Source organism: Phoenix dactylifera, chromosome 14, assembly GCF_051530095.1.
Source record: "Phoenix dactylifera cultivar Ajwa chromosome 14, Ajwa_hap1_PhDact_Kaust_v1.1, whole genome shotgun sequence".
Lineage (NCBI taxonomy): Eukaryota > Viridiplantae > Streptophyta > Magnoliopsida > Arecales > Arecaceae > Phoenix > Phoenix dactylifera.
In genome coordinates this window covers 27,260,604-27,284,062 of record NC_143203.1, presented here as the reverse complement: position 1 = coordinate 27,284,062, position 23,459 = coordinate 27,260,604, and the positions used below count along the sequence as shown (strand labels likewise).

The following is a 23,459-nucleotide window of genomic DNA, read 5'->3' as shown; positions in this document are numbered from 1 at the left end:
TCACCCATTATAATCCAGTAGCAAAAGTAATTAAATAGGCAAATAGAGCATGCTTTTCACTTCAAGAAAGCGATCAACTATGTAGCAATATCTATTTTTATATACTAACAAAATACAAATAGCGCGGCACTAGCCAGTATTCATCAGGTCTTATCTAGCCATCAAGATGTATTGTAGGGGGACGAAGCACCGTTGGATTGACAGCCATAGGGACGAAGCTCAAGGCAGCATGAGAAGCATCACCTATACGAAATGGATACTGAGGGTAGAGCGTATCCTTTTTAAGATTCAGTTACGGTGATCGATTGGATATGGGATGAGGAACAGAGGAGAATAGAAAACCTTTACTCTGCGACATCCGTTGGATGGTGGAGATTGTAGCGCCTTCGAGGCCATGTATGTATATGAGAAGACGAGCATGACTACTGACTGGATCGCTTCCTATACTGCCTAGCACTCCGAAGAGGTCCTCTAAACATACCAGGAGATTTCTTCCCCACCGCTTTGTTGTTTCTTCACTCTTGATTCCGCTGGCTATACCAATGTTAGAGTAGTATAAGCAACTGCCGTTGTACTTAAAAAAAACATATATAGAATAAAAAATATAAAAATATATAAAAATTGAAGTACTAAATTATATATGTTGTTGAGATTTTTTTTTTCCCTGATACATGGAATCACGCTGGGATGGCACTCCGTTTGCCTTGCCGTCAACGTCTGAAATAGGGGTGGCAATTGGGTCGGGTTAGGCATAAACAGGTCGGGTCAAATACAGGTCGGGTCAGAAAACTATAAATCTGAACCCGACCTGTTTATTAAACGGGTCAGGAATTGCAAACCTGAACCTGACCTGTTTATTAAACAGATAACCCGACCCGACCCGTTTAACCTGTTTAATAAACAGGTAACCTGTTTACCCAACCCGACCCGACCTGTTTAACCTGTTTGCCCAACCTGATCCGTTTAACCTGTTTAATCTGTCCAACCCAACCTGTTTAACCTGCCCAACCCGACCTGTTTAGACCTGTTTAGACCCGTTTAACCTGTTTAGACCTGTTTAACCTGTTTAACCTGTTTAACCCATTTAACCTGTTTAGACCTGTTTAACCTGCCCAACAGTTAAATGGGTTAAACGGTTTAAACGGGTCAGATATCTAAAACCCGTACCGACCCAATTAATAAACAGGTTAAACGGGTCGACCTGTTTACGACCCGAACCTGTTTAGGCCAAACCCAAACATGTTTATGGCGGGTCGAACACGGGTCGGGTTGGCGGGTCGGGTCATATTTTGCCACCCCTAGTCTGAAACCAGCGGTATGTTATCCCCCCAAACCACCCCCGCGGCAAAACGAGGGACATCATGGAGCAGGAGCCACCCCAAACCGGCTGCGTCTGAAATACCGTTTGCTATTATAGCCTCGTTACCGCCCACCCCCTCCGACCCTCGAGCGGAACACGCGATTCGTCTCCTTCCCCCAACCTCTCATCGGTCATCGCGTATAAAATCCCCGTCCATTGCCGGTCTATCGCTTTCTAGGGTTTCCCAATTCATGTGCGATTGCACCAAAGGATGAGTTTTTCGAGTCTCGGGCGCTCTCTCGTGCGATCCGCACGCTCCAGATCCCAAAGAGTAAGACGTCTCCCCATTTTCTTGATATTTTCTTCGTTCGATCTTTCTCTGATACGCGGTTCATGTTCTGGATGCCGATTGCCATCATCCAGGCCGCTCTTCTGGGTGGTTTTGGCGCGAGGTCTGGGGTTCTGAACGAAACGCTCCTGCAATCGCCTTGCTTTCGAGGCGGTAATGGAGGATTAGAGTTTCTGAGGGGTTATCTGACGTCCATCGGAGCTAGTAAGGCTGTTGGTGCTGGGAATCGCCTCTGCGATTGGAGGTTTCTGCTTGCAAACCCTAGTTTTAAGCGGTTCTTTTCCAGTGAATCTCCCAGGAAGAAGAGTAAGACGCGGCATTATTGTAGTTTCAATCTCTTGACCAAATATTGCATGCTGGCCGCTCCATTCTGCTTATATAATTGTTGTTTGTAAAATAATTTTATCTTCTTCTCAATTTGTAGATTATGAGAACTACTACCCGAAGAATAAGAAGGAAATTCCAAAAGGGGATGGGAATAACAAATCAGATTCAAAAGGTAGACGGTGTCAATCTGTCTTCTTGAATGCTAATTGTATGTACACATGCACCGAAAATAAGTTTTTCTTTCAAGATTGTAGCCCTTGTATTATATCTATGGAAGCAAAAGGTGGATTTTAGAACCGTTCAACCTTGCAATTTTATGAATGATAAATAGCATCTAGATAATTCACCACGGGTACTGGTGATTCAAGTTGCCGTATCCTTGAAGGCACGAAAACTTATTGAATTGGTAGAGTTGTTTTGTTTACTTAAATGGGAAGTTTTCCCTTGTGTATTTTGACATATGTAACTTAAGCACTCCAATCTGCATTATACATGTTTTTTTTTGTTTTTTTTTTTATTTTAAAAGATTGAGAGAACTTGCTTATGTGTATCATTGACCTTCACCTCAAGCTATGAGTCCTATCCCATCAGTATGTGGTTGTGGTTCAAAGTCAAAGAATGAGTTAGCAAACTTTGAAAACTTCTATACAACTGAAGTACATCAACTTTTAGTTGCTTAATGTCATATCGTCTCCACATAACTTTGGTTCAGTGGGTTGTCATGGAATCTAGACAAGCAATAAATAAGAAGTAAAAAAAGATGTCTCAGAGCATGAGGCTCCTGCCATTGCAAGCTATGGGATCATACGTACACAACCTTAACCCTGCATATGGAGAAGTTATTTTCATCTTTCAAATCCACGATACCCAGATTAAAATGAAGCAACTTTACCATTGTGCCAAGGTTTACTCTCTAAGCAGCAGATAGGAACTCAACTTTTTAATATTTTACTGGACAATTTATGCTTACACACCAAAACTACAACCCTTTGAGGTTCACCCCCAAAGATGGCTCAATTTGACCTTAAGTCCATTATCCAATTATGGTCTTGGCAATTTGGAATCTTGGAAGGGGAGAACTGGGGATAGACTTCACCGTTGGTATTTTGTTGCATAAAGTAGCTGCCCCAGGACTTTAACCTGTGCCACTGCACTTATCAGCCCAAGCCTCTACCATTGCACCAAGCAAGGACCCCTAATTTGATCCCAGGTCTGTGCTTCAGATTTGCTTGGAAGGCTAAAGTGTAACTTTGTCATATTTTAGACACATCTGCCTCATTTGAAGTATGGTGTTGGCAAAGCCAAACCTTACTGCAGCAACAAAACTCTGAGCTAGTGCAGAACTTTCTATTTAAGCAACAAGCGTATAATTCATGCCATGTGCATTCTCTTTTCTTTTTTGTCATACTTTTAGGAGAGTTCATGCTAATGTCACATATTTGGTCATTACATGCACAAATCAATTTGATTACCTTTCTAAGATAGCAGCAACATGTTTCATTATATGGTTCATACACATGTCAAGTCCAATTATGGTACTCAAGTGATTCAAAGTACAGATCCTTTTCACTAATAGGTCGCATATTTTTGAGACTTCATCCAGCATTTGCATGATATGTTCTTAGCTCGAGCTCTGAATGAAAGTTATATTTCTCCCAAGAAATTAGCTTGATAAATTGTTGTGCACTTGAACCTAATTATTGTTTCGCACATCTTTAGAGGACTCAAGTGCAGATGACCATGGAAATTTCCAAGAGAATTTCATGAAGCAGTTGCAGAGTTTCCTAGCTCCACTTATATTTATTGGCTTGTTGCTTTCATCATTTTCTACTGGTTCTTTTGACCAGAAAGAGGTCAGCTTTTCTTTAATAACTATCTGCATGATGATTTAATTTGACTCCATGCTAGTTAATTATTATCAAGTAAATAGACAATGTTGTGCAAAGTTTTACGGAAATTTTGATTGGAACTTGTGGATTTCAGAAATTCTCTTTTTCTTCTTCTTTTGTGAAACTACAGGAGGTTTTATCTGATGGCTTCCATGTAGTAGCTCCATCATCAATGCATCAATAGAAGGGGAAATTTATTGCTTTATAATTCTAAACTGCATGGCCATCACATCTCACTTCAAAAGCTCCTCATATAAAATCGGTATATGATCAATAAGTGGGCCGGTTCTCTACCTCCCTGTTTCTTAATTTAGCTGTTGAGCTAAGCCATTACCCGGCATTTAACTTCAAGCCCAATGTTAGTATGAGTTTCTCAGGAGCTGTGCTATAAGACTGAAGATACAACCAAAGCTTAGCATAGGTTTTCTGCCTATGATATGGTTGCCTTGGACATGAGTGGCACATGGTGAGATGAAAATTGGTGTTTGACATGATATATATCAAAAATTTAGATAAAACAACATGGAGGGTACATATGCACATGCATTGAATTGCACATTTATAGAGTTAACTCTATATAGAATAAGTAACTGCCCTTGTGCAACTATATGATGGAGATACATGTTAGATGACGATGTCAAAAACTGTGACAGTGTTCACACTCACACTAAGTCATAGCTTGCTGCATTTTATCGTTAACTTACTATATCATTTTAGTTTTATTGTATTTAAGTGGATGCTTAAGTGCAGATTTTGGTCTTTGCTGAAAACAGAAAACTAACCACCACACCTACCCCACAACTGTAAATAGTCTTTTTCCAGAGGCGCATAACTTCACAACAGTGTGCATGATTCATTGTGAAACTGCAAAGGGAAGGCCAGATAGTGGAATATTTTTTGGCAAATGAAGGCTATTCATCAACTTTTGTTTTTTAAGTTATTTATGTGTGCCCATATTTTTTTAATCATCAACTTTTGTGGTTAAATAATCCGTAATCTTTGGTTCAGTGGTAGCAAATGACTTTACATGAGTTTCTTCGGTCTTAACTAGGCTTGTTAAGGGTAGTGAAAACATAAAGCATAGTACAGTCTTTTGACCTTTCTATTCAATTTTTTTACTGAATACAGTCCCTCAATGTTTTTCCACTGTTTTGACCAAATACCTCTCAATTGTGGTGATGATGCACGTTAGACCTACATGCATGTGTAGGCTTCCCCTGTCTACATGTCCAGTAGGCCATAGATGTGGCATCGGATTTGAGAAAGAAGTCAACTGGTCATTAGTGACTGATTGGGACAGTAAACTCCCTGCTGTGCCCATCTGCTTCTCTTCTCCATCCATTGCGCTTCCCCTGCTCATTCCAAGTTTGGATTCTCTCCAGGTACTAGAGGGGCCCGGTGCAAGTAACCCAAACTTTATCTCCATCAATGATGCATGCTAGAACTCCAAGTTCGGTACCTTATGTAGGACCTACCATTATGGCATATATTGATATTGTTGAGGTTTTTGGCAATGTAATGATGATTTTAAAATACTATATGGAAAAAACAGATGAAGCACGCGGAGGGATTGAGTAGTGATAAAGATGCCAAGGGTACAATGATAAGCATGATAAAGATGGTGGTGAGGATGCTCCAACACAGGCAGTTGCAGCAACACTGCTGTCTCTTTGGGTTTGGGCGATCTAGAGTGAGTAGAAGATGATGGGGATCTTAACTAGAAGGAAGGAAACTACTTTCTGATCTTGAGAATTGTAGATGAATTCTTTGCTGATAAACCATGCCTGAGCTTCAAGTTTCCCTGAGGGCCTTCTTGGGGGACAGGTTTGGTGGTTATCTTCTTGCTTTCTTGGGATCGGGAAGGATACACATGAAAGGAGGTTCTTAATATTATGTTGGGCGTAAGTTTTGATGTTTGTGCTATAGAAGGAATTAAAAGAGGGCAGTTGGAGGCTTGTAGCCAATGCTTTGCAACAGTAAGCAGCCACAGGTTCTATCGGAGGGTGTCAATGCCTGTCTCCATGGCAATGCCCTCCCTGACATCTTCTCTCTTGCTCCTTTTCATGTTCTTCAATTGGAAGCAGGAAGTAAAGCTCCAGTCATGCTCAAATTCCCAATAATGACAACTGCATGAAAGTCATCACAATAAGCAAAGGAAAAGCGATGAGGGAGAGTAAAAGCGAGTTCACTTTCCCCGTCGGTTAGTGATGACCTGGTGGGATGCTCTCTGAGCTTAGATGCTACATGTAGGGCCTACATGGTGTATAGGTGGAAGAGACCTACACACCTATGTAGGTCCACCATGCCTCTTATGGTGAATGTATGTTTTATGAGTCACCATTAGAAATTTTGGTACCATTCCATCCTTTTTTTTAATTTTTGCTAAAAATTGCTAAATGAATATGTATCCAAGCCACTCTAAGGACTTTGGCATCTTTTCCTATGTCACATTTTAAATCCTTCCACCAAAGAAAGGACTTTGATTTATTTGGCAGCCCTTTCTGCAGAGTATCCAGATGCTGATAATAAGAGAATAGATATTTTCATTTCTTTTGTCTTGCTAAACTGAACATGAATAATCAAAATCACAAAAGCTGAGGTGTTATGCTTAGGTAGCTCATGTAAGCTAGGAACAGGAAGGTGGGTGAATGTAATTCATAGTTCATGAATGGTAGGTTAGTCTGGAACATGTGGCGCCAGAAGTTAACAGTTTGTGGTTAAAAAAGACGGTTTATTTTTGATGGAGTAGACGAGGCTTGTGCTGGCACGCTAAATCTATGGATCATCACTTTATTCTGTGTCTGAAATTCTACCACCACTTGCTATAGCTTCTGATCTGCATCATTTTCCCAGATCCATCACATTGGAATCTCACTTGTTTTGAGTAGTAGCAACTGATGTTTATAATCCCTGCAGTTGCTTCTCATTTGCTTGCTCTGCAGGCTGGAAAATTTAACAATTTAATGGTCAATATATTAATGATTAGATACATCTAGTTTCCACCATTATACGGTCAATTATCTTTGGTAAAATGGTTAGTAATTTGAGAAATGCATTATTTACTTATAGAATCATGTATTATATATGATGACTTAAACTTCTGAAAAGTTGGTAACAATTATAATATGTTCATCCAATTTCCATATTGTGGTTGCAATTTTTTTTTAGATGGCTGGAGAACTTTTTTATACTTTTTCTGATACTGTATGATTTGGAACTTTTCTCTTTTGTAGATTAGTTTTCAAGAGTTCAGAAACAAGCTATTGGAACCTGGTTTAGTCGATCACATTGTTGTATCCAACAAATCGGTTGCAAAAGTTTATGTCAGGAGCTCACCACAGATAAACAATCAAACCCAAGACAATCAATTCCATGGTTCGACGACAGATACTCCTGCTAGACATACACCTAGCCAATATAAATACTATTTCAATATTGGAAGTGTGGAATCATTCGAAGAAAAGTTGGAGGAAGCTCAGGAAGCGTTGGGAATAGATCCACATGATTATGTCCCTGTAACTTATCTCTCCGAAGTAATTTGGTACCAGGAACTGCTGAAATTTGCCCCAACAGCCTTCCTTGTGGGGCTTATCTACTTGATGGGGAGAAGAATACAGGGTGGATTTAGCATAGGTAGTGGGCCAGGAAGGGGAAATCGTGGGATATTTAACATCGGAAAAGCTCATGTAACCAAGATGGACAAGAATTCAAAAAATAAGGTTAGTCCTTCAGTCTGCAGTTTTTCCTTTTGGTTATCTTACCTCTAGTTCTTGGCTTCCACTTTTCCATGTCAGATATTAAGTTGTATTTGTTGTTTTATGGATTGAATAGTTGGTTGATGATCAATTTATCTGTATCAGCTCCTTGCTTGACCATTGTGTTCACGTGAGCCAGGTATATTTTAAGGATGTTGCTGGCTGTGATGAAGCCAAACAAGAAATTATGGAGTTTGTGCATTTCCTAAAAAATCCCAAGAAGTATGAGGAGTTGGGAGCTAAAATTCCCAAAGGTGCTCTTCTTGTAGGCCCTCCTGGCACAGGAAAAACACTTCTTGCAAAAGCAACTGCGGGTGAATCTGATGTGCCTTTTTTGTCTATTTCTGGCTCGGATTTTATGGAAATGTTTGTTGGTGTTGGACCATCCAGGGTGAGGAACTTGTTCCAAGAAGCTAGGCAGTGTGCACCTAGTATAATATTTATTGACGAGATTGATGCAATTGGTCGAGCAAGAGGCCGTGGAGGTTTCTCGGGTGCAAATGATGAACGTGAAAGTACTCTAAATCAGCTGCTTGTAGAGATGGATGGATTTGGAACAACCTCTGGGGTGGTTGTACTTGCTGGTACCAATCGACCTGATATCCTGGATAAGGCCTTATTAAGACCTGGTCGATTTGATCGTCAAATAACACTTGATAAGCCTGACATAAAAGGTCGTGAACAGATATTCCGCATTTATCTTAAGAAGATTAAACTAGATAATGATCCACCATTTTACTCTCAAAGATTAGCTGCTCTCACTCCTGGATTTGCTGGAGCTGACATTGCCAATGTTTGCAATGAGGCTGCTTTAATTGCTGCAAGAAACGAGGAAACACAGGTCACAATGCAACATTTTGAGGCTGCTATTGACAGGATCATTGGTGGCTTGGAGAAGAAAAATAAGGTTGTGTAATTGCTCAACTCCATTCTCTTCTTTTCCATTGAAAGAAAATACCCATATATTGTTTATCATCAGTTATGAACAACTATATGATCCATCATGAGCATTCTATTTAACCTATTTGCTGCTATTGAAAATGTGAAAAATGAACCAATATCTAATCTAGGGGAAAAATGTCATTTGACAAGTTCATCTAAGTACTGTGTGCAAATTATCGTTGTCCTTATTATCTCCTTTCCATGTAAAATGGTTAAATTTATTATGATATATCACATTGGTCTTTTTGGTTAGCGGTAGTTCCTGTAAAAGATACCTTACTTGCTCAGTCCATGTCTTGCACTTAATAATCTTTTTTTTTAAAAAAAAGAGGGAAGCCAGTGAGTGTTGTTGATGGGAAACTAGACATGGAAGCATTATTATTATTATTATTTGAGGGGCGGGGGGTGTTGTTGATAAACAAAGAGACTTGAGCTAGCTTTTCACAACTCCATTTTTTTGTGTAGAATGTGTGACCTCTATATAAATTACAACTGCTATTGTTGTCTGTTCATGCTTGAATGAGATGAGCTATATTTTTCTTTCTATACATTATTGTAGAGCTTTATTTAGCTTTATTATCATTGTTGATCTATTAGTTGCTTGTGCACCTGGTGTAATGGGTAATCGAAATTTTTCACTCTCCATAGGAAGGACACATGCATGAAGATAAATGTTTTTTGTGCACTTTATAGCCTCTGATTATTTCCAAATTCGATATAGAGCTAGACTTGAGATTGAGGTACTAAGGAGAGATGATCCTGTAAATTAGCATATCATGATAAATGACCAATATGAATGATGATGCTAATTAGTAGATAGTATAGTGCGTAAGGCAAGGTCGGAGGAACCGGTACCGAGCACCGTACCAGTTTTTCGGCAGTACGAGCCGGTATGGCTTGTGCCGAGCCTATACTGACGAGCAAGGTCACGATACCGTGGGAGAAAGAAAAAGAGAGAGAGAAGGGGGAGAGAGGGAGGGAAGCGGAGGCTGGCGGGCTGGCGGAGGGCCATCGGGGGTAGGGGAGGCTGCGACCAATTCCCCCGTTTCATTCTGCAGGGGAGGCTGTGACCGGTTTTCCTGTTTCGAACGAAACAGGGGTCTGGCCACGGCTTAAAAATTTTCGCGATTTGTAAATGAAGTTGGCAAGCGAACTGGCTGCGGCCTCCGCCGGTTCTCCTGACCTCTCCCTCTCCCTCCCTCCCTCTTCTGCTCGCTCTCTCTTTCCTTCTTCTCCGGCTCCAACAACGGGTCTTGTTTCCGTTGCCAGAACCATACCAGTGAGCCCCCAGTATGGCTCGGGTCGGCCGGAACCGCCTAGTTCGGGACGGTTCCGCCGACCTTGGCATAGGGTTTGCATGCTGTTAATTTTGTCACTAGTTTATCGGAGATGGTAAGAGAAAGGAGAAAGAGAAAGAAGAAAGGGAAAGAAAAGAGGAATAAGATACAAATTTGTCAATTTACACTATGCAATATTTATAAAGACACCCCGACATGCCTAAAGTGATCTTTACTAATGAAAAGGCTCTTAATCATCATATGGCAATACAACACTCTTCAAACTTAATGTGATAAAGCATAAAAGGTCCTCTAGTCATCCAAGAAGTCATTGTCATGAAGAATCTGAATCTATCCTAAATAGATATTTCCTTGGAGCCTAATTTCATTTTTGAGCAACTTATTAAACATTCTAGTGTCTTTGAAATCCGTTATATATGGGTACTAGGATCACAGAATCAAGTAAACAATCAAATTATGCAAGTCTTATTCATCTAGAATTTTAGCCAATTTCATTATAGCCCTAAGGCTAGAATACATCCCTGACTATGACGCGGGGCTTAAATCTTGTTCAAGGGTTTGAAAAACTTTATTCATATCACCATCTTTAGGGCTCTTTGCTTTAGGGCATAATAACATGTATATCAGAACTTGAGATTCTTGTATCAAATCAATTTTTTGCATGTGCAGAGTTCATGTTTGTTAGCAACAGTGCAAATGCTAAGCATCTAGTCCTTGGATATGTGTGTTAAGCTTTGCTTGAAACTGGCAAGCTAGAACAATCACATAAGAGTTTCTAATTTAAAGAAAAAAAGTTTTTTTTTTCAAAAAAAAGATCATTCAGTGTTGAAGTTTCTTGATAGGGTTGTTCAGAGGAACATATTAGGTGTATTTTACTTACCTCTGTCAATATTTACTAGATGTCACTGATCACTTAATAGACAGGCATAGTAAGAGTAAGAAGGCTTGTGAGCAAGTGTTCAGTAATGAGGAAAAGATGGTCAGGAAGACAATTAGAGCAGTAGCGCAAGGCAGAAATCCTTTTTCATCTTATTGGCTTTTAAAAGATGTCAAAAATGCTACCCACCTTGCAGGAATTTCATCTTGTTTGATGGTGATTCAATTAATTCATGTGCTCAGTTGGCTTATGTTCCTCCCTCACCATGCAGAATAATACAGCTTATGCCAATTATATTTTTTTGTTTCTGCAAATTGAGAATACATCTTTTTTCTCTCTAGTTTTCTACAACTGCAGTTCAGATTAGGAAAGTGCTTTAGTTCGAATATTATGTACTCTTTGATTAAGTATCTGATGTAGATTGGGATTTTCTGAGTTGGAAAATTTTGCTGAAAGAAGCTGTGCCCTAACAGACTGATATTGGATATCTTTGGTGCCCATTAGTTCCAAATCCTTTCCAGCAAGCATTCAACTTTCTTATTATTAGAATTTCATGTATAACCAAGTGAAAGCTTTTCTTGGTTTTCTTCATTTGCTCGAGTCAAATTTTTTGGAGATTCATGGCTGTAATCTTGGCCAATAATGGATGAAATTTAGGTGGAGCGATTGAGACAAATCTAGATTTTTACAAAAATCACTTCATTGAAAGCATGGATGCCCAAAGAAGCAAATACATATTTGGCTTCCAATTTCTATTCCCTGCATAGGAAACAAAAATGAGCTGATTTTATTTCTGTTTTTAATGTTCAGCAGTTGTTTAGTTTACCATAGGAATGTTGAATGTTCCCTTGGCAGATCATATGAAGATAATACTCAGTTTTGTCACTGACTAGCTAAAATGTTGTTGTTTGGTTTCAGGTAATTAGCAAGCTGGAACGTAGAACTGTTGCTTATCATGAATCGGGTCATGCTGTTGCTGGATGGTTTTTAGAGCATGCCGAGCCCCTTCTCAAAGTTACAATTGTTCCTCGTGGAACTGCAGCTCTTGGCTTCGCACAGTATGTGCCCAATGAAAACCTCCTAATGACCAAAGAGCAGCTCTTTGACATGACGTGTATGACACTTGGTGGTCGTGCATCTGAAGAGGTATACCAGTGCCCTTTTTCACACCTAACTTTTTGGTGCCTGGTTTTCAATATCCTAATCAAAGCTGTTTTGGAAGGGAGGTAGGTTTGAAAACGGAGACCATAGACTAATTTGATGCTATATGCCACAATTCTTTAGACTAATTTGATGCTGTATGCCATAATTCTCTCTCTCTCATTGGTACGAAACCATAATTCTCTTTGTATATTGCAATTGCCTCAGTGGGATCAGTAAATATTTGGATATGCTTATTTTATCTCTGTTCTGATTAATCTAAGTGTTAAACATTCGTTTACTTTCTAAAGTTTATGCCCTTTAAATGATGGATAGTATATGGGAACTCAATTTATTTTCAAATAACTAATTCAGTAATCAAAATGATTTCTTGGTATTTGTTCGCGCTCATGTTATTTGAGATTGAGTTTATTCCTTCTAAAAATTCCCTGCTAATCATAATGGACCATTTAAAATATTAAGGCAGCCACAAGGTATAATAATAACAACACTTTTGATTCCGTAGTTGCAAAATTCTCCAAATTATCGAAAAGCTATTGAATTATTCTTGATTTTTCTCTTGACTGGATGATTATCCGAATAATTCTCCAAAAATGAATCAATGAATTGTACATGAATTTTATGATTTATTCATGACTTATTTAAGAAATTTGTGTGTTACCAATTAATGATACTATGTATCCTTACGTGTTACAAATTAATGATATATATGTTGCTAATTGTGATGTTTTTTTTGCTATTATTTGTTATTGGTGCTTCTCCTGTACTTATGTTTAAGTAAATTAACTTACAAATTTTTAGAAAATCCATATTTTATGTTTGTTATTTTTTCCTAATTCTTTTATCATCCGAACTCTCTCTGAACTTTGGACGAATTTTCTGGATTTTTCCAGAACTCTGAATCATAAAATTAATTGTTCGTGAATGCCGAATTTGTGACTATGTTTGATACTTTTATTAAATCAATGAAATACCATCATCTCTTTGAAGTCTTTAGGACCAAGGGGAAGGGGCTTGTGGTAATTTGCATGGTATGTGCCAACCTTTTCTGCCCATTCAAATAGCAGCTTATTTTCATACATGTTGATGCAGTGTTAATGATCCATAGGACTCGTTTGGTCCGTGGAAAAAGAAAGGGGGAAAGTGTGGTCAATGAAAAAACGAAGAAAGACCTCTTGTTTGGTTGGAGTTTTCAAAGAAAAGAGATAGAAAAGTAGCATTTCTATGGGAATTAGATTTTTATGTTTCATGGGAAAGAAAAATCCATGAGGGATATGGAAAAGTTACTTTCCCACTTGTTGGGAATTGAGATTTTTTTTCTCCAAAACTGTCCTTAATCTATCAAAACCCATGGATAAGGTCTTTTCCTTTATTAAGGCTATAATAAATATTTTACATAACTTTTCTAGAAAGTAGATGCTCAACCAAATGCAAACCACTTAGGATTGTACTACTTTTCCATGGTCAACCAAATATGCCAAAATCATTTTTCCAAGCATCCTATTCTGGGAAATCAGCTTCACAGGTCCGATGAGGAAAAATTCTTCCTACGAATCAATAGTGTTAAATTCCTTACCAAAAAATTTTTCAAATATTTTGGAGTGTGCATCATGTGACCACTAATGATTATTTGTTCAATGACAGAATAATGATCTGAATTTATCTATGGTTTTGGGACTATTAAAATGTTTGAATTTTGTTGTACTTGTGCCTATAAAAGTGTGGAATGCAATTAACAATTTAGACCATTGGAGTGGATGGTCAATCATGAGTTCATGGATCGGACAGAATATGTTATCTGTTTACTTGGGAACAGTAAGTCTGTATATCTACACCTTAAATGCGATATCATTGGGTTTTTGGTGCTCCCTGTTGCCTTCTGTCTGGTGCATCTGCTTTTCATCCACTAGTTATGAAGTTCTTTTTCCTTCTTTTCAGTTTTAATTTTAGGTTCTCCAAGCACTAGCTGGTGAACATATCATGTTATGACGTGAAGTTTTGTTGTTTCCTCGTTAAAGGCGATGTTGAGTATGATTATGGTGGGGTTTCACTCATCCCATTCCTCTCAAAAAATGAAAAGGGAAAAAGACCTTGAGTATTACTAGGTTATGGCGACTGTAGCAAGGGTGGTGCATCTCATTATCTGCTGCTTGATTATTTGTGATGCGAGAATTATTGAAATTTCTACATTTATGTTGTCTGCCTTGATATTTGGTGGAATTCGAGTTGTATTTTTTAGCAGAACTTCACAGAATGCACGTAATATGAGATTCACGAGGCTGTAAATTATCCGTGTTCATCATGATAATCCTGATGCTATATGTAAAACATCTCACACAGTGACCTCATTGCATTGGTTTTCAGATTTTGCTTGGGAAGATCTCCACTGGTGCTCAGAATGACTTGGAGAAAGTAACAAAGATGACCTATGCTCAGGTTGCTGTCTACGGTTTTAGCGAGAAGGTCGGTCTCCTATCTTTTCCCCAGAGAGACGATGGTTTCGAGATGACCAAGCCTTACAGCAGCAAGACTGGAGCCATCATCGATACTGAGGTCAGAGAATGGGTTGCGAAGGCCTATCAGAGAACAGTAGAGCTGATAAGGGAGCACAAGGATCATGTTATCCAGATTGCAGAGCTGCTGCTCGAGAAGGAAGTTCTGCACCAGGATGACTTGGTGCAGGTCCTGGGCGAGCGGCCATTCAAATTGAGCGAGCCCACAAATTATGATAGGTTCAAGCAAGGGTTCCAAGACCAAGAGGAGCAGAAGGGTCAGCAAACATCCGAAGCTGCTACCATGGCAGATGATGATGGATCATCATCCCTCGATGGGGAGGTTGTCCCCACCTAGGTGGGCTAGTTTTGTGCTGTGTAGTTAAATTTCATGTTCTTGTTTGCCTTTCCAGGTCGACTAATTGTACAAACAAATATTGAAATTTAAACAACTATTGGTTGGCGCAATGTAATTTGTCTTTCTGCGTGGACATTTTTTATACCTCAAAACTGCGAGTCTTTAGCCGAGGTTGTCTTGCTCGGATAATGAGAGCTACAGCTCTGCAGTGTATTATTGTCGACAGGTCTCGTCCTGGCATAAACCCCGAAACGTTAGATGGCAGACTCGAGCTCTACTCCGTGGAACGATGAGTGAAAATTTGTTTGGTATCCTTCACTCGCATATGCACCGTTCCATGGTAAAAGATATGGCGAGTATGTGAGAAGCGTTCGTCTGTCGCTTGTGCCCCCATGTTAATTAGCCTGACATGTCAAACATGCTAGATTTGAGAAGGAAATGACATATGGCCGTACAGGGTGTCATGATCATGGTCTTGCTATTGATATTTGGAAAATTTTAAAAGGTCAAGTGATGGAGCTTTCAGCAATGCTACTTGTGTCTATGGTTGGGACAACTCAACGAGCGTTTTCTTCTTTGCCGATCTTATTTCATTCGTCATCTGCTCCATCGTACCATATCTTTTGATTTCTTACCTACCATGTCACTAGAATGACATCTCTGGATTCCTACAAGCTAAGTTGCAATAGCTCAAGATCTCTTTTAGAAAAGCTAGCTGGAAAGTATAATTTTGAGCTTTTTAATTCTGTATAAGCATGCAGGATCTACTCATCACGTTCGCTCGGGTCCTTCATATAAATCATAGTGTTTTAACGAGGATCGCATTGTCATTTGAGTAACCTGCGAGTCATTTTCAAAATTATGGATTAAAAGTTAGTTGCATTTAGCCGACTTTATACTACCTTACAGGGCAAACTCTATTGGAAAATGACAAGCTAAAATGCATCAAACTATGGATGCTAGCGGCCACCCTAGTGGTTATAATCCACTGTTTCAAAGAGCGAGGATTTGAATCTTCAGCAGTGGCAATCCGTAGCAGACAGATGTTCAGCATTTGTTGCATCCACTCGCTCATCATCTTTTCGGGATGAAGTGTCCATCACCTTGGCAATGTGATGTGATAGGCTTCATGCAATCGAAGCGTGATAGCTGCCACTGGTGACCTGACCATGGACCCGCGCGACCTTAAAAGAGCGGACGGATGTTGCAACTCGAAGGCGCCGTAATGCACTCAGAAAAAGAATCAATCTTGTATAGGACTCGCTACGTTCTTAAATCGATGAATTGCTGTTCTTGTTTTTGGCTAAGAGGGATGGAGTTTTGGAACCTTGGTACCACTTCATGAACTCGAGCAAGGTGGCATCTAGCTGTCCACTGATGCATAATGCATTAAAATGATTTATTTCGTCGTTTTGCATAAGCGAATAAAGCCAGAAAGGACATCACATAGAAGGCACAATTCATTTGGGTCAAGCAACTGGTCTGGATGGATGCCTCGGTGCCATCAGGATCATGTGATCTAGCCTGCCAATGGCTAGATCCCCATTGCCTTCAGTCTGTCTGCTGCCTGGAGGGCAGTTCGTGGAATGGAAAAGAATACCAATACAAACCATGAAGCTTGGGTTTCCTGGAAATTACGTGGGTCTGGATTGCCTTGCTAGGTTATAAAGGAATCAAATTTAATACCTTTCTAAGTGAGTTTGATACTCTTGATCAAGTTGAAATATTTTCTGAAAACAGTGAATAAAACTATTACATATTAATGACAAACGACAGATCCAAATGATGCTCGGCACCATTCTGCTCTCGCTCTTTTTCCCTGTTATTATGTCGACTCCTAGCGGAGGATGGCCTTGTTACCTCTGCCTTTCGTCCTCAAAAGTCTTTAGAAATAAGTGTGTTGTGTCCTTAAAAAGCCAACGCCACCAGATGTTTTAGCCCATTGTCGAGCTTCATCCATCCCCACTTCAACCTATTCCCAAAGAGCAATAATTTTTAACTACAATGCTTTACGCCGCATCAAGCATTACATGCCGTGTCATTGTTGGTAGTGTCTTATCTTCTGATAGTGGCCATTGGATATGATACATCATTCAGCGGCGCAATCCTCGCACTAAACAGAGAATCCTGCATCATTGCATGTACATGTACCCCCCCGCGCCTCATGTTTAAAACTAACAAAACTTTTTTTTTTTTTTTTGGTTGCAAGGGTTTCCTTCAATCACGAGTAGTCATTTGGTTCATCTTTCTCTCGTACCTCGCTGGTACCATTACAGCTGTATGATCGAGTAGACTTGGCCTTTTCCCCTTGTTAAGTGTTTTTGTCATTTTCCTACACCAAGTAACGTGATATCAGGGAGATCGTCGATATGAGGGTTTGCTTTGGAGACTAACAGAAGCCAAAGGGTCAAAGCGCTATGTTTGTTACATGGATTCAATCCAGTCTTATGTAAATTTGCTTATCAATCCAGCCTCCTGACCATTTCTAACATGCAAACGGCTTATTGGCTAATTAGGGAATTGGTGGACAGTAATTGCTGACTTGTTATGATCGAACCCTTCATGCTCAAGCAATATTGTTCGGGCTGCACTGAATATTTTGTCCCATGTCGATTTTGACTCGAACTGAATTTTCAGCTTGATGTAGTGAATTAGTTTAATTGGCTTAAGAAGAAATGAAAGAAAACCACCGATATATTCTAGAGAGAGAGAGATTATGTGTATGTTGCCAAATTGCCATTGGCTTATTGATGAAGTCGCTCGGGTTTTAGGAGAATGGACAACTAATTTGGGATTAGAGCAAGGGTTCAGAAATAATTTTCTCAGGAGGGACTGCAAGTTAATTTTCACGTTGAGATCCAGGAAAGTCGCCGAGCACTTCACAAAGTTATATCTACATTTTTTACATATACGCCCCTGAATCCTTTTAAAGGAATTCAAACAAAAAAGAAGAAGAACTTAAACTTTACTTGCAAATCCACCCTCTTATAACTAGGAGATTTGTGTATAAATTTTTTGCATCAGTTTGGAGGCAACCGAAAGAGTAGACGATCAATTTACTCTTCGGAGTTCGAACTAACCCCTCTTCAAGTGGAAGACTTGGCCTCTCGCGCAAGACTTTCCTAGTTGTGACTGAAGCCCTGAGGTGTGAAGAAAATCTGAGGATCTCCAAGAAAATCTATTGGATTCCAAAAGGATATCACGGATTTACACTTGGATTCGATTTTGTTGCCCTTGGGAATCCTCCTCAGCAACAGGGTAGATTCCCTCCTCACCCATGCGTTGCACGTGCCGCAAACGTAATCTCCTGGCTCCTGGTCCCGACTGGCCGATACTACCAACGGCTTGCTGCCTATTTAAACACCCCACTCCCCTCTTCTCTCCTCCCCCCTCTCTCTTTCTCTACTCGGTCTCTTCTGAGGCCTCGGCGTTGAGCCTCTGACATCTCGGTCATCAGAATCCGGTATGTTTCTTTCAACGCCATCGTGTTTTTAAGTCGAACCCTTCTTAATGTTTATGGACAAGTTGGCTTCATATTGCATGATTGTACTAACCTATCTCTATTATATGATTTTCTTCAACATATGAGAGGATTTGAAGGCTTTTCGAGTTCATCATGGCCTTTTTGGTTTTGATGATCAGCATATATTACAAGTTGTGCTTTCTTGGTTATAAGCTGTCGAGTCAAATTGCAGTTTATTTTAACAATGTTGCTCCAATTGCAAAAGCTTCCGTCCTTCCAAATGTGTTTGTTTTTGAGTTTTTAAGGTTTAGTGGATCGAAATGGCATGCGAGGACCGATTTCTAAATGACCAGGGGCCCAAGACCGAATGCCTTCTCTTTGGTATGTCCTTGGCTCTGAAATTTTGGTACTAAAGGATCTGAAGAGTGAAACAGGTTTCTCTTCTCTTATCTCCTAATATGTAGATCTTGATGATACTCTATACCCTCTGAGTTCTGGCCTTTCAACTGAGATTCTCAAGAACATTGGAGGTAATAATTGCTGCAGATCCTCATAAGTTGTTGAAGATGATAGATTCCTCTGCTTAAATGGAGGCACAGTAATATGCCATTCTTATTGTTTTTCTGTTCAGATTATTTGGTCCAGAAGCTTGGGATTGAGGAAAGCAAAGTCCCTGATATGTGTAATCTTCTCTACAAGAACTATGGGACAACAATGGCTGGACTAAGGGTATGGCTAGCTGCTTCAGCTCTGTTAATATTTTTCAGTTCAATACCATTTGCGCAAAGAGTTTATTTTAGCCTCCCTTACTGACGCTGTTTTATGGTGTTAATCGCGCAGGCCATTGGCTACACATTTGATTGTGAAGAGTATCACAGGTTCTGATTTTCCTCCTTTTTTTAAGTCATGAATAACTGTACAAATCTGTTAGTTGATAACCTTTTGTTTTGGTGACAACAGTTTTGTTCATGGAAGGCTACCTTATGAAAAGATAAAGCCAGATCCAGTTCTTAGACATCTGTTACTGAGCCTGCCTCTTCGCAAAGTTGTAGGTTTTTTCAACTGGTGAACAGTTAACTGCTGTCTCATTTTATGATTTCTGAAAATGTTGCTGTTTCCTTTGCTTTTGCTACTTGAAACAGATATTCACAAATGCCGACAGGATCCATACTGCTAAAGTGCTAAAGAGGCTTGGATTGGAAGGCTGTTTTGAAGGGATCATATGTTTTGAGACTTTGAATCCATCCATGGAGGCCACTAGAACCAATATATTCGACATCATTGAGTACTCGCTTCAACCTGTTGCTGGTATAGAACTGCCTGAGACTCCAGTTCTATGCAAGCCATCTGAATATGCTATAAAGAAGGCTCTCAAAATCGCCAACATTGACCCTCAGAAAACGGTAAGATAGTTGTTACCCTCTGGCTCTGCAATACTGAAAAGTCTGCTTCATTCTTACGAGAGCAATAAATTCAAATTTACGTGGCAAATTAGTTAAATCTCCTCTCTAGAATCTAGGAAATATATGCTTGTACAAGTTTATAATAAATTATACTAATTCTGCTTGATGGTGCAAATTGGTCTTCAGCTTTTCTTTGATGATAGCGTTCGCAACATCCAGGCAGGCAAACGCATTGGTCTCCACACACTGCTTGTAAGCTCCTCTTATTCAGCTTCAGCAGTAAATTTCTTGGGTTAGTTCACAATTGCTGAGGATCTATTTGAGACTACTTATTTACATTAAAAATAAAAAGAAAAAAGAAAAATTCAGACTGCTTATTTTTTAAAACTCTACCTTCATTCATCTCCCATATAAATATTAACCCATTTTATAATTGGTTAAACCAAATTTCAAATTCGCAATGAAAACTTCATCTAGAGGCTTTACTTTTGTGGTTTCCTTGCCTCCCAAGTAGTTGCCAATGCCTGGTGAGGACTGAAAATCTTCTAATCACAAATTATAACTACGTTACATTGCAGACTTTTTCCTTGCTATTTCTGATCATTTTCACTGAAATTGTGAATCCAGGTGGGTACTTCTCCTAGAGTCAAAGGTGCCGATCATGCATTGGAGAGCATCCACAACATCAGGGAAGCACTGCCAGAGCTCTGGGAGGAGGCTGAGAGGTCAGGAGATGTTCTTTAGGAAAGGTTGGGATTGAAACAACAATGTCTGCTTAATGTCTCATGTATTCATTGACTGCGTAGTGGAGGAAAGGGCATGGGCAAGGGAAAAAAAATATGTGCAGGATTTTCCTTCCAAATTTCCTATATATATTTATATTTCAAAGAATAAGCAATAAGTAGTAAGTATTTAGAAATAAATCTCGTTTTTACTCTTCTCGTTTTCATCTAACTAACTAGTGAGTTCTTTGGACTAAAAATGGATTAAAGCCAACACTGGAGTATGCAACTGGATGTCTGATACTTGATATTCTAACGAGTTTTTTTGTGTTTACCTACTACTGCAATCAAACATGGGAACGAGGTGGCTGAGAGAGTATTCTCCTAGTAAAACAACTTGCAGCGAAGCCTTCCATGGGAACAATTGTCAGAAAGAGGAATAGAGAGAAGCGCATCTAGTTAAGCAATATTCGATGCTCTCGTGATACCAACATGGGAACAGGGCCTCTTTCAGAATAACCTCTGTTCGAACTTCGTGATCAGGATACTGATGCATACGTATTAGATATCTCATTAAATTCTTAAACAAGAAACAATATGCAGACAGCAAATTCATCTCAAACTTCAAAGATGAGTATTCGAATATGTAGAAACCATGGTTCGCTGTACGAGCCTAAACCGGATGATAGAAGGCATACCGTATTATATCGGTTCAGTACTGGTACTCAGTACGGATGGCATACCAAAAAAATCTCATTCTAGCACTATCTTGGCAGATATAGAATGAGAGAAACACAAGATCACCGATCAACACGGTCCTCAAGAAGAACCATATATCACAACACCTTTAATCTATAAGGAAATTTATGTTCCAACAGAAATGTTGAAATAAAAAAGCCAGGTCAAAGTCTCCAGTATCTTATTTCCATTGTTTCATTACCACTTTCCTCTAGGTAGATTTTCCAACTCCACTGTAACTATTTACTCACTTCTTCTGCTCTCCTCTGCATGCTTTGGAAGTAATTTTGTTGTTTAATGAAGAGGGGGAAGTCCCTTACTTCCTCCCATTTACCCTGAAAAAAGGTATTTTATGGGTTTTTACCATTTTTTTTCAAAAAATTGGGGCCTTTTTTCACTTTATTATTTACTTCACTGAAGGTGGTACCATTCTTCCTGGAATATGAATACGCTCAACTCGATTTGAACCACATTAAGTATCTGTTAAATTTGTCGCCCGGTCTCTTCCACTGTACCAATTACTGCCTTGTCTTTAACATCAGATCCTTTGGGGCTTATCCACGAAACACCTACAATTATACATCTGCAGTCCAAAAACAGCAGCATTTTCGAGAAAATAATGCAATAGAGCTCCCATTTATCCCTAGAATCACAACTCCAACACTTATCAAAGCCATTTTGCTTAGACAAGTATCTGTAGCTCCATCAGGCAATGCAGTTTATGGCTTAGTTCGGATCCCTCCACTCTCCAGCTCTTATTTCTACAGAACAAATCCACAAGACACCAATATATCATTATCAGTATTAGTTGTCCTGCCTTGCCCTTCTTTCTCACTTTTTCTTGGGAGAACCCTTCTTGATCACTTTGCTACGCCATTTTTGAATGCAATGGCAAAATTTTACACCCATTATGTAGTGCCAGTTCGCTACCAATAGAAACAATGATTCAATCGTACTTGATAAATATTTTATGCCAATGTAAATGATCTTGTGGTTAGTATATAAGCAAACAAGGATGTGAACCGCCCAAAGGTATTTCATTGTTGTCATGAAGCGGCCATGATCGCTATCTCTAGCTTGACAGTACCTTCTCCCTCCCATTCCTTAGGAAATTTTCATCTCATTCAAGAGTTCACAATTAATCAAATGCAGGAAAGTCCTTAGTCTTAATGTAATAGTTAAGAGGACAAATCATGCATGAAGAGCATGCTTCCATTATTGCGATCAATTAAAATCTATCAGCATGCCATGGACTTGGGCGGAAACATTTGTGTTAGATTATACTTGCAGATATTGTGCATTATCTTAGATCGGATGGGAAAAAAAAAAAAGAAAAAAAGTGGAGACACCTTTCATTAAAAAAATGATATTGCGGTGCCATTGTTTTTATGAAAAAAAGGGGACTTTTCGCCGTTGCCGGGGATCGAACCCGGGTCACCCGCGTGACAGGCGGGAATACTCACCACTATACTACAACGACTTCGGTAGACTAAATGTAATATATAATAATATATTAATGTAATAGACAATTTCATGGATTCCTTTATACAAACATACATAGGCTGGATTGGTTTAAAATGATTCGGAAAACCCAACCCAAACCAAATTTTTCTATTCGGAAAATTTCATGTGAGAAGAAGAAATTATCCTGCAACGCTAGTGGCAGCACCCGCCTCATCTGCCTATCCATCAAGTCCCCTTCTTTCCCACCTTTTTTCCTTGAATACCAATCCAATGTGAAGTCTGTCCCATTACTTGCACCGGTATATCTAAGTTAAATAAAACGGTTGGCAGGGGTTCCACCGGTGGTATGGCGATGTAGGGACCTGTTCTTACAGGCCATGCGTCAGGGATCGGAGTCCTTGGTGCTGTGTCAGGAGGCTGTCCGAGCTACTTGTATTGCCTACCAGATCTGGTTGGCCAGGAATGCTCGTACCTTCAGCGAACGACGTATGTCGCCGCGATTTGTTGTCGAGAGTGCCCGCGCTCAAGCGGCGGAGCTGTGTTACACTATCCCTGTTGGAGGGACCTTGATAGCTCGGGACACCTGGGGTTCCCACTCTGCTTCGGCAGCCTCTCGTACGGTGTTTTTCACCTGGGAGCCCCCACCCCCGAGCTTCCTCAAGGTCAACTTTGATGGGTCTGTTTTGGATGGTGGCACGCGGGGAGGCGCGGGTTTCGTTATCCGGGACCCGTGTGCCAGGGTTGTGGCTGCCGGTGGCAGTCAGTTATTTGACACTTCAGTTCCCAGCGCGGAGCTGACAGCAGCCTGGGCAGGCCTTCGCCATGCCCGGTGTGTCTTACGGGCTAGGTCCATTATCCTGGAGGGTGACTCAGCCACCATTGTCAGTTGGATCCAGGGGGGTCCAAGGCGTGGCGGGTGTG

The 23,459-nt window shown here is 39.9% G+C and overlaps 1 protein-coding gene, 1 non-coding gene and 1 pseudogene across 4 annotated transcripts; 2 read left to right on the top strand and 1 right to left on the bottom strand.

Annotated features, from left to right (window-relative positions):
* Positions 1 to 1,317: 1,317 nt before the first annotated feature.
* LOC103697161 (ATP-dependent zinc metalloprotease FTSH 8, mitochondrial-like) lies at positions 1,318 to 14,858 on the top strand. Of its 2 annotated transcripts, XM_008778971.4 has the most exons (8): positions 1,318 to 1,631; positions 1,724 to 1,955; positions 2,074 to 2,148; positions 3,696 to 3,829; positions 7,099 to 7,584; positions 7,760 to 8,527; positions 11,656 to 11,883; positions 14,263 to 14,858. In XM_008778971.4, exons 1-8 carry the CDS (start codon positions 1,572 to 1,574, stop codon positions 14,746 to 14,748), a joined length of 2,469 nt encoding a protein of 822 aa, XP_008777193.3. In that variant the 5' UTR covers positions 1,318 to 1,571; the 3' UTR covers positions 14,749 to 14,858. The 2 variants fall into 2 exon arrangements, with proteins under 2 accessions (XP_008777193.3, XP_088567260.1); XM_088711134.1 differs by lacking the exon at positions 3,696 to 3,829 and having other exon boundaries at positions 1,347 to 1,631.
* A 3,276-nt stretch (positions 14,859 to 18,134) lies between these two features.
* LOC103697141 (uncharacterized protein C24B11.05-like) lies at positions 18,135 to 20,562 on the top strand (annotated as a pseudogene). The gene is made up of 9 exons (XR_015973051.1): positions 18,135 to 18,211; positions 18,517 to 18,592; positions 18,676 to 18,741; positions 18,843 to 18,940; positions 19,052 to 19,089; positions 19,172 to 19,259; positions 19,354 to 19,614; positions 19,801 to 19,866; positions 20,242 to 20,562. The product of XR_015973051.1 is annotated as an uncharacterized protein C24B11.05-like (transcript).
* A 1,920-nt stretch (positions 20,563 to 22,482) lies between these two features.
* Positions 22,483 to 22,554, bottom strand: TRNAD-GUC (transfer RNA aspartic acid (anticodon GUC)). The gene has a single exon. It is a non-coding gene; the product is annotated as a tRNA-Asp (tRNA).
* Between the last annotated feature and the right edge of the window lie 905 nt (positions 22,555 to 23,459).

Bases quoted from the DNA above. Each gene is read 5' to 3' on its own strand.
- LOC103697161 (XM_008778971.4), top strand. From the start codon at position 1,572: ATGAGTTTTTCGAGTCTCGGGCGCTCTCTCGTGCGATCCGCACGCTCC. The intron at 1,956-2,073 runs GTAAGACGCGGC...CTCAATTTGTAG, and splicing joins TGAATCTCCCAGGAAGAAGA to ATTATGAGAACTACTACCCG. The intron at 11,884-14,262 runs GTATACCAGTGC...ATTGGTTTTCAG, and splicing joins GTGGTCGTGCATCTGAAGAG to ATTTTGCTTGGGAAGATCTC.